The 14,759-nt window shown below is 43.1% G+C and overlaps 1 protein-coding gene across 1 annotated transcript in view; it reads right to left on the minus strand.

Moving 5' to 3' along the window:
• wwox (WW domain containing oxidoreductase) overlaps window positions 1–14,759 on the minus strand; it is a 295,903-nt gene that overhangs the window by 264,144 nt on the left and 17,000 nt on the right. The window contains exon 5 of the mRNA XM_045688261.2: window positions 9,435–9,541. Coding sequence (XP_045544217.1) covers window positions 9,435–9,541 — 107 coding nt within the window. The remainder of the gene's footprint in view (window positions 1–9,434; window positions 9,542–14,759) is intronic.

Consider the following 14,759-nt stretch of genomic DNA (forward strand, 5'->3'; position numbering starts at 1 on the left):
GTGGGAACTGAGCAGATTACTGCAGCCAAAGCCAGTGATTCTCTGCGTCAGCCCCAACCCCATGCTAATCTTCAGGTGAGCGTGCCGCTCTCACCCAGTGCACAGCCCAGCTTATACTGGCGCAAAGAGTTTAAAATTTCTGGTCAGATAGGTGAACCGGGCCAGAAAGATAAACTGATTTTTTCCAGCCTTGCCCATCAGATCGAGAATGGACTTAACAGAAGCTATCCTGAGGTAGAAATAGTAGACGCAGTAGTCAGGGCTATTTCTCCAGGCTCACAGCTATGCAGCTACTTGGAGGGTAAACCCCAGCTAACTCTTCCCACACTTAGATGTATCCTGCGTTCCCACTTCCAAGAGAAGAGTGCAACAGAGCTTTACAAACAGCTAGCTTCAGAAGCACAGCATAGCAAGGAGACCCCTCAAAGCTTCCTGATGCGCGTCTTAGATTTGAGGCAGAAAGTACTGTTTGCATCCCAGGAGTCAGAATCAGGGCTTAAGTATGACCCTGCTCTAGTCCAGCGCATGTGTTTACACACAGTCCTTACAGGTCTCCAGAGTGACAGTATCAGGATAGACATGCAGCCTCTCCTGCTAGATAGCGAAACATCAGATGAGGTTTTGCTAGAGAAGCTTAACATTGCTTGTGCTAATGAGATAGAAAGACGAAACAAAAGGCGGTTTAATTCCCCACAGCCTGCTACAACGGTAAGTGTAGTCCAGTTAGAAGATACGCCATCTGCAAAGTGCCCTGTGAAGGAAGCCAAAGCTAAGATACCCGCAGAACTGTTAACAGAGTTAGCTGAACTTAAGACAGGTGTAGCTTCTCTAAAAGGTCTCAGTGCAGAGATTGCTCAGATTAAGGAGACATTACAGCAGCCTATGTTTCAGTCACCGCCTTGTGTCTATGCCCCACCTCCAGTTAGGAGGCCAGATAGGGACCCCCAGCCACCTGTTTCCCATCAGCAGTATTACAGCAACTACAGTCAGCCCCAAGCACCTGACTCTGCTCAGCATCAATATGCACCTAACCTGTATACCAACCGCTCTGCTCAAGCTCCAAGGAGGTGTTTTGTCTGCCAGCAGGCCAGAACAGATGCACGCTGCACACACTGCTTCCGATGTGGGAGTGGAGAACATTTTCAAGCTGGATGTAAAATCCGGGGGAGTCAGACCATCAAGAGAGGCCCCTTTAAACGGGGAAGGGTTACCGCTGAGGGACGAGTGTTAACCGTAGCTACCAAAAAGTCCCAGAAATGTGCAAATTGTGCCCGAGAAGATTCATTTGAGAACCTGAAACAATGTTCATCATGTAAAGAGACACTGTACTGTTCCAAAGTATGTCAAAACCAACATTGGACTAAACATAGGGAAAAATGCACTCACCTGAAAATTGACTCTACCAGGGAAAGGTTTTCCTGCACAGAGGAAAATGCCCACTCTTTACCATCCCTAGCTCAAGGTTGCCACCCCCGTAAGGTCACCTCGCTAGTTGGCAGACAGTGCCTTATTGAGTGTCACCTGAATCGCCACCACCTCCAACCTCTATGGGACACAGGCTCTCAGGTATCGGTCATTGATGAACGATGGAAAGAGAAATCTCTCCCAAATGCAAGGCTGAGAGATGTTTCAGAAATCCTGGACTCACCTGATGGTCTAAGGTTGACTGCAGCAAATGGGACTGAAATGCCGTACCTGGGATGGATTGAAACAACTTTTCGGCTAGCCTCTGAAACTGACCAAATAAAGGAACTGATCATCCCAGTGCTAGTAATGAAAGGTTGTCACCTATCTCATCCCATCATAGGTTTCAATGTTATCGAGCACATCCTGACAATGACCGACAAGACTAAACAATACAGTACAGTAAAAACAGCTTTCCCAAGCCTCAAAAGAAACAAGGTGAGAGCTTTTATACAGGCTGTTAGCGCAGAACAGACAGATGAATATGCAGTGAGAACCAAGAAAGAGAAGGTTGCTGTACCAAAACACAGTAGCATTCAGATTGAGTGCCGTGTAGCTTCCCAGCCTTTCAAAGAGGACATGACAATGCTTTTCCAGCCAGACCTGAACCCGCAGTGGCCAGACGACCTTGAGTTCTTTGACACACTAGTCAGAGTCAGGAAAGGTGTTTTTCCAGTTGTCATGCTTGATGTCTCTAACCCCACTGACCACGACATTGCCCTGCTAGGACGCACAATAATTGGTACAGTACAAACCATTATGACTGTGTTACCTGCCCAGGTCTTTGAAAAAACTGTCACCCCAGCCACAGTGAATCACACAAGCGTTCAAACCCCATGTACTGCTACTGAACAGTGGGATCCACCAGTAGGTTTAAATCACCTCACCGAAGAGCAGAGAGAGGTTGTTAGGCAAATGCTTAGAGAAGAGTGTCACTCCTTCTCCAGATCAGACAATGACATTGGCTCTATTGAACAATTGAAAATGACTATTTCTCTAAAGGACTCTGAACCAGTCAAGCGCACATACATGTCAGTGCCCAGGCCACTGTATCAGGAGATGAAGGGTTACCTTTATGACCTCATAGCCCAGGGCTGGGTTAGGAAGTCAAACTCTTCATATTCTTCACCTGTCGTGTGCGTTCGGAAGAAGGACGGGACCCTCCGGTTGTGTATAGATTACAGAGACCTGAACAGAAAGACACATCCCATCCCTCGGGTCCAAGACATCATGGACAGTTTAGGTGGTAATTCCTGGTTCTCCCTCTTAGACCAGGGAAAAGCGTATCACCAGGGGTAAATCTCTGAAGAAAGCAGACCACTGACAGCATTTGTGACCCCATGGGGACTCTATGAGTGGATACGTATGCCATTCGGCCTCATGAACGCTCCTGCAGCTTTTCAGCGGTGTATGGAGGAGTGTTTGGAAGGGCTCCGGGATAACATCTGCATTCCTTATCTGGACGACACGCTAGTTTTCAGTAAAACATTCGACAGCCATGTGAATAATGTGCGAAAAGTTTTGCAGCGTCTCAGAGAGTATGGCATTAAACTCAAACCAAGTAAGTGTGATCTCTTTAAACCCCAGGTCCGTTATTTGGGCAGAATAGTGTCTGCAGAGGGCAGCCGAGTTGACCCAGCCGATTTTGAAGCAGTAAGAGCATTGAAAGAAATCAGACCAGAGACTGTGGGCCAGCTCAGAAAAATGCTTGGTTTACTCACTTACTACAGACAGTACATCAAAGACTTTTCTAGGAGGGCCAGCTGCCTGTATGACCTCCTGAAAGCAGATTCAGAGAAATTACCTCACCACCCACAGAAAACAAAAACAAAGAAAGCAAGTCATGTGGTGCCCTCAAACAAGCCAATCCTGTGGACTGACCAGCATCAACAGGCACTTGAACAGCTGATTGAGTGTTTGCTTCACCCACCAGTCTTAGGGTTCCCTGATTTCACTCAGACATTTGTTGTACACACTGATGCGTCACACCAAGGCTTGGGAGCAGTTCTTTATCAAAAGCAAGATGGGAAGCTTAGGGTCATTGCTTATGGCTCTCGAACCTTAACAGCAGCTGAGAAGAACTATCACTACCATTCGGGCAAGCTAGAATTTCTAGCTCTAAAATGGGCAATCACTGATAAGTTCCGTGATTATTTGTACTATGCTCCGACCTTCACTGTATACAGCGATAACAACCCGCTCAGCTACATTCTGTCTACTGCAAAGCTGAACGCAACCACTTCCAGGTGGGTTGCAGAATTGGCTGATTTCCACTTTACAATAAAGTACAGGCCAGGCAAAGAGAACGGTGATGCAGATGCTTTGTCAAGGATGCCACTGGATGTAGAGTCACTGATGGAAGAATGTTCTGAGGAGCTTCCACCAGACACCATTGCCGCCACGATACAAGCAGTTGAGGTACAGAAAGAGGCTGTTGTACCTTGGTCACTTTCAGCTGCATCTATGTCAGTATCAGCTGAAGGTGAGACAACCACTGCAACAATCAGCTCGATCCCAAAAGATGGGATAAGAGAAGCACAAGAATCTGATCCGGTCATCTGTCCTGTGCTCAATTTCAAACTGTCTGGTTCCAAACCGCCAGTTAAAGAGCAAAAGGAATGCAGTCCAAAGACAAAATGCCTATTCAGGGAATGGGACAAATTGACAATAGACAGTGATGGCATTCTGTACAGAATCACTACAGCCCGCAAGCAGTTAGTTCTACCAGAGCAGTACAAAGGTAAAGTAATGGAAGAGTTGCACAATAACATGGGACACCAAGGTACTGACCGCACTGTATCACTAGTACGTGACCGCTTCTTCTGGCCATATATGCAAGCTGACATCGAGCACTATGTGACTAAAACTTGTAGCTGTGTCAAGCAGAAAAAGCCAGCCCATGAAACAAGAGCTCCTCTGACAAACATTGTGACGACACAGCCATTTGAACTGGTATGTATAGACTTCCTTCATCTCGACAGATGCAAAGGGGGATATGAGTACATCCTCGTGATTGTTGATCATTTTACACGTTTCACTCAAGCCTACGCCACCACATCAAAGTCAGGTAAAACTGCTGCAAATCTCATCTTCAATGACTTTGCCCTGAAGTTCGGGTTCCCGTCCCGCATCCACCATGACCAAGGGGGAGAATTTGAAAATCAGTTGTTCCATCAGTTAAAGAAACTCAGTGGCATGGCGGGGTCCAGAACAACACCCTATCACCCGATGGGGAACGGTCAAGTGGAACGCATGAACAGAACAGTGTTGCAAATGTTAAAGACACTAACTGAGACACAAAAGTCAAACTGGAAGGAGTCTCTGAACAAACTGGTTTATGCCTATAACTGCACCCGTTGCGAAGTGACTGGCTATTCACCATTTTATCTTCTGTTTGGGAGATCACCCAGGCTTCCAGTTGATATGCTCTTTGGATTGTGCACAGAGGCAGGTTCCAGTAACCAGCGAGACTACGTGGAGAACTGGAAACGAGGGATGGAAGAAGCATACGCCATTGCAAATGAAAATGCTCAGAAAGCCGCTGAAAGAAGTAAGAAGTACTATGACACTAAAGTTAGGAGTTCAGTGCTACAGCCTGGCGAGCGAGTTCTGATTAAAAACCTGACACCAAGAGGAGGACCAGGAAAACTCCGTAACTATTGGGAAGATACAATTCACACAGTAGTGAGACAAATGGGTTCAGACCTGCCGATTTATGAATTGAGACCAGAAAAGGGTAGGGGACGCTCCAGGGTCCTGCACAGAAACCTGCTCATGTCCTGTGACCACTTACCTTTTGAGATACAACCAGAAATGACCAAAGATGACAAAAGTCAGAAAAAAAGGAGACATCAGCATGAATCAGAGCCTCTAGATTCTGATGAAGACAGCGGGGATGAATATGACCTTCATCATGAGCCGCTACAGGTTCCCACATCTCCTACAGTACCTGAGGAGAGGGACGCTGAACCAGCAAGAGAGTGGGAACACAGGCCCCCACCAGTGAAACAGACAGTTGCAGTGCCAGTACCTGATACGCAACCAGCACAGCCTCTGGTTGAAAAGTGGCTGGAGGAGACAACCACAGTTAAAGACCTGCCTGCTGAGGAGATGAACTTGCCTGCTGAAAATGTGCCTGATGATCGTCCACCAAGTGCCTTTCCTTCATTAACTGCTGCTGCTGAACCTGAGGAACCAGCCTACCAGCTGCCACAAAGAGAGAGACACCCTCCAAGACGTATCACCTATGATCAGCTTGGTATCCCTTCCTGCTACAGTATCCAGCCACAGTTGTTCCCTGTCTACTCTGCACCAGGAATGGTTCCATGGCTGCCATCACTACAGCAATGTTACTTTCTGCCACCTTACATGTATGGGCTTCAGCAAACATGAGGCTACAGAGTTGACATGTTTGACCATGGACTACTGACTGATTTCACAGACTGTCACAAGAGACAATTTGCAGACTATGCATATAGATCATTAAAATGGATGGACTGTTGATCAATAGTATGAGAAAAGACTGCTTATGGACTGTTTATACAGCTGGTCAACAGATATGGACTGTGAAAATAACTTGTTAGTTATATTTGAACTGTGACCCTTGACCTCTGCTCAAGTACTACCTTACAGAAGAGGATTTCCTAGGTCCAGTGCAGACAGACTGTTGAAGAAGACGTTGTTGGTAATGTTGGGGCAACATTTATTTTGTCGGGGAGAGTGTGACAGGTTAAAGGAAATACTCATAGCCTGTTATACATTAAAAAGTATTAGTAAGTTCATAGTATGTGAGGATCTTAAAACATCTAAGGTTAACCTGTTAGGGCTAGGGGGCAGTATTTGCACGGCTGGATAAAAAAAATGTACCCGATTTAATCTGGTTACTAATCCTACCCAGTAACTAGAATATGCATATACTTATTATATATGGATAGAAAACACTCTAAAGTTTCTAAAACTGTTTGAATGGTGTCTGTGAGTATAACAGAACTCATTTGGCAGGCAAAACCCTGAGACATTTTCTGACAGGAAGTGGATACCTGATGTGTTGTATTACCTTTAAACCTATGCCATTGAAAAACACAGGGGCTGAGGAATATTTTGGCACTTCCTATTGCTTCCACTAGATGTCACCAGCCTTTACAAAGTGTTTTGAGTCTTCTGGAGGGAGATCTGACCGAACAAGAGCCATGGAACGATGATGGCCCATTAGACACCTGGCGCGCGAGTTCATGTTGGGTACCCTCGTTCCAATACGTTATAAAAGAGTATGCATTCGTCCACCTTGAATATTATTCATGTTCTGGTTAAAAAAGGCCCTAATGATTTATGCTATACAACGTTTGACATGTTTGAACGAACGTAAATATATTTTTTCCCCTCGTTCATGAAGTGAAGTCCGGCGGGCTTAGATCATGTGCTAACAAGACGGAGATTTTTGGACATAAATGATGAGCTTTTTTGAACAAAACTACATTCGTTATGGACCTGTGATACCTGGAAGTGACATCTGATGAAGAGAATCAAAGGTAATGGATTATTTACATAGTATTTTCGATTTTAGATCTCCCCAACATGACGACTAGTCTGTATCGCAACGCGTATTTTTCTGGGCGCAGTGCTCAGATTATTGCAAAGTGTGATTTCCCAGTAAGGTTATTTTTAAATCTGGCAAGTTGATTGCGTTCAAGAGATGTAAATCTATAATTCTTTAAATGACAATATAATATTTTACCAATGTTTTCTAATTTTAATTATTTAATTTGTGATGCTGACTTGACTGCCGGTTATTGGAGGGAAACGATTTCCTCAACATCAATGCCATAGTAAAATGCTGTTTTTGGATATATACATATGAACTTGATAGAACTAAAAATGCATGCATTGTCTAACATAATGTCCTAGGAGTGTCATCTGATGGAGATTGTAAAAGGTTAGTGCATCATTTTAGCTGGTTTTATGGTTTTGGTGACCCTGTCTTTGAATTGACAAAACATTACACACAACTCTTGTAAATGTACTGTCCTAACATACTCTAAATTTATGCTTTCGCCGTAAAACCTTTTTGAAATCGTAAAACGTGGTTAGATTAAGGAGATGTTTATCTTTCAAAGGGTGTAAAATAGTTGTATGTTTGAAAAATTTGAATTTTGACATTTATTTGGATTCAAATTTGCCGCTCTTGAAATGCACCTGCTGTTGATGGAGTGCACCACGGGGGGGACGCCTGCGTCCCACCTAGCCCATAGAGGTTAAAAAGATCATGCATTCTGTATTAGTTGATAGAGATTGATAACATTCATAATTGTGTTAAAGTTAAAATCCATCAAGCGTACAAAAGGTAAGAATTGTAAAAGGAATGTGTAAACGTTATATTGATTACTTTATTTTGTGGTGCCTAATTGAAGGGGAAAAGTGTTAATCTGTGATCTACTAAATGCTCTTTAATCTATGAGCCTGAGATCGATTGCTCTGGTCTCCACCCAAGTTCGCGGGGAAATCGCGGTCTTTTCCTCATTACAGTAAAAGTTCTCACTGAGGAAATAATACCGTATCACTCTCGTGATTATTTCTCCCCTTTTTCAGGTACGTTATTGATGAAAACAGAGTCATTTAAATGTAATAATTCGCTAACATGTCAAGAGTGTTTAAGGTGTGTCTTAGTAACATCTTGAGGAAGTTAGAGTTAAGTTTGCAGAGTAATATGAGCCCTGCTCGGTTGCAGCTAAAGCTAGCTTCGTACTGAGAGTAGCTGCCATTTTATGTCGATCGTGAATGAACATGTGTGTTGCTAATAAGATATTTTGCGGTGTTATTTGTGTAAGGGTTTTTCAAACACTTTATTGACTGTTGATAAATTAAGTTATGGTTTACTGAGTTAAAACGTTGTGCTTGACAGTTATATTGAAATGAGTGTATGTTTCAGTGAATTACAGAGTATACTGTTGTGACTTGAATAAGCCTTGTACCCTACAACACTAGCTCTTTCCTGTAGATCTGTTGTTTTGTAAAATGTGTTACTTTTGTAAAATGTGTTACTTTGGTAAAATGATTACAGTAAAAGTTCTCACTGAGGAAATAATACCGTATCACTCTCGTGATTATTTCTCCCCTTTTTCAGGGGCGTAACATATGTATAGGTTAATAAAGCTCCAGCAGTGTGTATGTATAGGTTAATAAAGCTCCAGCAGTGTGTATGTATAGGTTAATAAAGCTCCAGCAGTGTGTATATATAGGTTAATAAAGCTCCAGCAGTGTGCATGTATAGGTTAATAAAGCTCCAGCAGTGTGCATGTATAGGATAATAAAGCTCCAGCAGTGTGTATGTATAGGTTAATAAAGCTCCAGCAGTGTGCATGTATAGGTTAATAAAGCTCCAGCAGTGTGCATGTATAGGATAATAAAGCTCCAGCAGTGTGTATGTATAGGTTAATAAAGCTCCAGCAGTGTGCATGTATAGGTTAATAAAGCTCCAGCAGTGTGTATGTATAGGTTAATAAAGCTCCAGCAGTGTGTATGTATAGGTTAATAAAGCTCCAGCAGTGTGCATGTATAGGATAATAAAGCTCCAGCAGTGTGTATGTATAGGTTAATAAAGCTCCAGCAGTGTGCATGTATAGGTTAATAAAGCTCCAGCAGTGTGTATGTATAGGTTAATAAAGCTCCAGCAGTGTGCATGTATAGGATAATAAAGCTCCAGCAGTGTGTATGTATAGGTTAATAAAGCTCCAGCAGTGTGCATGTATAGGTTAATAAAGCTCCAGCAGTGTGCATGTATAGGATAATAAAGCTCCAGCAGTGTGTATGTATAGGTTAATAAAGCTCCAGCAGTGTGCATGTATAGGTTAATAAAGCTCCAGCAGTGTGCATGTATAGGATAATAAAGCTCCAGCAGTGTGCATGTATAGGATAATAAAGCTCCAGCAGTGTGTATGTATAGGATAATAAAGCTCCAGTAGTGTGGGACTCACCCACTCCTGCTGTATGAGGCTGACAGCCTTGATGGCTTTGGAGAGATTCCTACAGGCCAGGATCACATGGGCCCCATGGAGGGCAAACGACTTGGCTGTCTCAAAACCTACACACAGGGAGGAGGGAGCGACAGGGGTAGGGAGAGAGAGATGTTTACACAGATTACACAGATCCACAAACAATTTGAAAACAAACTCAATTTTGATAAACTCCCATATCTATTGGGTGAAATACCACAGTGTGCCATCACAGCAGCAAGATGTGTGACCTGTTGCCACAAGAAAAGGGCAACCAGTGAAGAACAAACACCATTGTAAATACACCCCATATTTATGTTTATTTGCACATTGTTACAACATTTCAAATGTCTTTATTATTTTGGAACTTCTGTGAGTGTAATGTTTACTGTTAATTTTTTATTGTTTATTTCACTTTTGTTTATTATCTACTTCACTTGCTTTGGCAATGTTTCCCATGCCAATAAAGCCCTTGAGTTGAATCGAGAGGAAGGGGCATGGAAGAGGGGAGCAACAGAGGGAGTGGAGGGAGAGAAGATAGAGACAGAGAGAGGAGGGGGCATGGAAGAGGAGAGCAACAGAGGGAGTGGAGGGAGAGAAGATAGAGACAGAGAGAGGAGGGGGCATGGAAGAGGAGAGCAACAGAGGGAGTGGAGGGAGTGGAGGGAGAGAAGATAGAGACAGAGAGAGGAGGGGGCATGGAAGAGGAGAGCAACAGAGGGAGTGGAGGGAGAAAAGATAGAGACAGAGAGAGGAGGGGGCATGGAAGAGGGGAGCAACAGAGGGAGTGGAGGGAGAGAAGATAGAGACAGAGAGAGGAGGGGGCATGGAAGAGGAGAGCAACAGAGGGAGTGGAGGGAGAGAAGATAGAGACAGAGAGAGGAGGGGGCATGGAAGAGGAGAGCAACAGAGGGAGTGGAGGGAGAGAAGATAGAGACAGAGAGAGGAGGGGGCATGGAAGAGGGGAGCAACAGAGGGAGTGGAGGGAGAAAAGATAGAGACAGAGAGAGGAGGGGGCATGGAAGAGGAGAGCAACAGAGGGAGTGGAGGGAGAGAAGATAGAGACAGAGAGAGGAGGGGGCATGGAAGAGGGGAGCAACAGAGGGGGTGGAGGGAGAGAAGATAGAGACAGAGAGAGGAGGGAGACGGAGGGAGTAATGCTTTAAAGATGAGTTATTTTGGGAGATAATTTGGAGATACTCAGGGCAATTGACTGTGAAGGGGAATAAGATGAGTTAGAAATGATATTAAACATAGATATGGATTCTATCACTGAGGAGGAAGCCAAAGGGTCTAGTAGGGAAAGTGAATCATGTCTCTGTGAAGTGATGAAACTGATTGAATTAATGTGGTTCAGGACTCCGCTAGTCTGTGATACAGTTATAGGAAACCAACCACAAGCCATTTTAGAAGTGATCCCTATCCACTGACTGTACTGAGAGAAACATGGAGATTCATATTGGTTGGAGTGATAATGCGGTATCAGTTCTGCTAGCAATAATAATAATGATGTTGATGATTAGGTTAACTACTGAAGTTATAGAGAAGACAACTAGAAAATCTGAACCATTCCACTGACTTGAGAAAAACTTCCATATAAAACCTTGGTGTGATATTCTAGCACTTCAAAGACGGACTGATAAAGACATTTATTACATGAAAAGAGTGGTTCTGATAAAAACTGGATTTATCAGCACAGACTACTTCACGACTCCATCCAAATCATGTAGTCACGATAAAACGGACAAAAAAAAAACAAGATGGAGACGGAAGTTCATTTCCAAATTGCCAGTCTAAATGGGTCATTTCAACCCAGAGGTAGAATTCATTTACGAGATTAACTTTTCCTTAAATCCTGTTTTTATTTCCTGTTAAGATCGACTAACTTTCCCATCCGTGGATGTTGATATTAACAGTGTGCTATAAACCGTTCAGTATCCACTCAGTGGTACACTATTTCTCAATCATATCCTTTCACGCTCATTTATACATCTTTAATAAACAGAAACAGACAGACACACAGAGGTGAGTGACAGGCCGGTAGGGCAGGCTGATGCACGCTAAGTGGTTGTGACAGTGAGGAGCTGAGAGAGGGAGTGGCAGACAGCCAGTGTCACAGCCAGCGTGGATTAAAACCAACCAGTAATTAGATTAGGTCTTAATCTGATTTTCATTAAATGGAGAACTAGGAGGCCTAATTGTGAGTGGAGTGTTAAAGAGTAATATCTATTAAAACTGTAAATTGGAGTGGATTGGAAGGTCTCGATGACAACTGAAGCATGGAATTAAATCATATGACACCTTATTAGGTGTAATGGAAAATGCACTGCCACACGTCCACTCGCAGGAAAAGGACAGGAACATAATAACTAAATGAAACAAGAGAAAGTGTTGCACTTTGACTTTGAGAAAATTCTAAATAAACACTTTTTAAAATGTGTTTGAACAGGCATAATCTTACATACCAAGTAGCACAGAGCCTTGAAACAAACATAAGCATGTTCTCACTCAGACTAGTTTTATAGTTGTTCAAATACCCCTACCAGTTCAAATACAAATACTAATATGTCAAACGGGAATGTTTCTCAAACAAAACATCTGATTTACCCTACATTATACAATGAACCAGACAGCAACAAACCCAAGGTTCTACTTATATTTACAAAGAATAAACAGCAGTCAGAACAGGACGGACAGAACAACACGCCTGCTACAGCTTAAACAATGATTATTCCATCCTGTCTACATTGGACAAGAACACTGGCAGCTGGGTAAACAACGCCACCCCACACTCACTTGTTGTGTGTACCAAGCATGAAAGTGAAATTAATCGACACCAGTGTTTTCCATAATGGAGTACAAATTAGAATATGACAACAACAACATGGGCGACAGAGACGTGTTTTCTTCATGACAAATAACAAGGGCTTGGCATTAATTGTGAAATAACGAGAGTGGCGTTGGTTTACAAAGACTCCCCACCCTCAAGCCTGTGTTTCCTGTACGGAGGTGGTGTGGAGATTAGTTCCTGGTCAGGTGAACAACAGGGGGAGGTTATTTAGCGTTCCACTCAGACTGTAGAACATGACAGGAGGTCAGGCTGGGGTATGTTCTACTCAGGGATAATGAGAGGACTACTCAACAGCAGGTGTTTAGACTAGGGAAAGACACACCACACTCTTAGGGCTGGTTTCCTGGACCCACATTAAGACTACTTCAGGATTAAAAAGCATTTTCAGTGGAGAATCTCCATTAAAAATGCTTATAATCCAGACTAGATCACTAGGAAATGAGGTCCAGAGAGTTACAGCAACTTTGCTCACTTTGAAGGTCCACAGCATCCGTAAGTAAAACACTGAATTATTGTACAATCAGAGAAAGATCTCTATAAAGCAGTGGATGGATGCTCTGTATGGTACATTAGGATCCTGGCCATCCTCATATCCCCAATAATGAGTGTGATTTAACGCTCTGTTTGTCCTGCGAGGCCCAACACCCCTCTCCGTATTTCCTCCATACACAGGTGTATTGGCTCAGCCTAATGAGATCATTACCAGTAAACCTGTTTATTTGGCAAATGGAAAAGCATTTTACTACAATGAACTGTGTTGATTTGGGCAAACGGAGCTAAAATCAGATCATTAAAACCCACAACGGTAAACATGTTTATTTGGCGAACAGATAACCTCCCTTGCCAGAAGATTCAGACCCTACCGTTATTCTTGTTTACACTGAGCTGCACTGAAGTCGGAAGCACTGGTCTATTTACCATTAGGCAGAAGAGGCGATTGCCTCACACCATCAAGGGGCCTCATGATCTGGGCATAAAAAAAATAGATACAAAAATAATCATTTCTCAGCTTGAGAACTTCTCATGCTCCGCTGGAGACATAATAAATAAGTCAGAAAACAATCCCCATCAAAATCCACCGATGTCGGCGGTGGAAGGTGGCCGAGCTACATCAGTATTTGTCAGGCCAGGAGACATCCCGAAAATCGGTCTTCTCACGAAAACATTGGTAGCGTCCGAACGGTTTGGGCTACACAATTATATGACCCTCTATGGAAAGATGAGACTTACGAACGATGGTGTTTTCCGTTTTTCTCTATGACCCCCACAAGTGTCACTAGACTCATCTGAAGGTACCGGGTTGAAAAATGAATGGAAGTGAATATGGCATTTCCACATTAAAGGTATACGGGTAATTCCATGATAAAATATTATAAAAATAATTCTGAGCTTTCTTATATCTCTCACATACAGAACAGACACTTCAAAACATACTTCCTTTTGATAACATTTTTGACTATCTGTTTTTCCATGTATGAATGTGTTATTAAATGTGTTTCTATGGGCTAATAGCGATAAGGCCAAATTCAATGTTTCATTATATATATATATATAAAATTCCTAATCAAATAACTAAATGATCCTTAGTATCTTAAAACAATTCCATACGTTAGCTTAGTAGAACCCCAGCCCCGACCCTTAGACTAGGGGCAGACACGTGCACATGCCCCTTTCCCCTTCCAGTCTCCAAAGGACCCCAAAATGATTTTTTTATATACATTCTTTGTCATTGTTGTTCGGAATTCACTGCCCGCAAGTTGTCATCAAGTTCACCCCCCCACCGCCAACCCGTCCGTTGGTTGGTTGCGCCTGTTGATCTGCCCTGTACGGCGCTTGCACGCACCCGGTATCCAAACATGCATGGCTTGAGAGATACGCTCACCATTCTAGTGTGTGTAGATAGATACCTGGTTTAAATGCCAAAGCAGTAATACAAAGCAGCATACCATTGATTAACACTTGATTTAGCCAACAGCATCATCAACATTCGGTCTGCTTGGCTGATACGCGCAGCAGAGAGAGAACGACACAGAGGTAAATTACAAATCAGTAAAAGAAATGGAGCTAGCTAACTAGCAGATTTACATCAATCATCAGCATCAATGACCAGCTGATAGCCCAGCCTCTTTTCCACATGTCAGTCATGTCTTTAGGAAGAGCTGGAACGAGCTTGCTTACAACTTGTGGTGATGAGTGAGAGTGTTGTTGCAGAAATAAATAGACCAATGCTCAGAAATGTAAGCATTGTGTCTACAGAGTCAGTTGGTTATGAATTTTGACATATGAATTATAAAAGTATTTAATTTTTTCAAGCGGGAGGTGGCCTTTTTTCATTTTGAGCACCTGCACCCTGAAAGGTCTGTGCACTGCCCAGACTAGGGGAATACAATAAACATGTCTTTGGTAAAAGACAGGTGCTGCTGATAATACTGCCATTGTCATCGAGGCAGAGGACA

The sequence above is a fragment of the Salmo salar genome, chromosome 10, assembly GCF_965601325.2.
Source record: "Salmo salar chromosome 10, fSalSal1, whole genome shotgun sequence".
Lineage (NCBI taxonomy): Eukaryota > Metazoa > Chordata > Actinopteri > Salmoniformes > Salmonidae > Salmo > Salmo salar.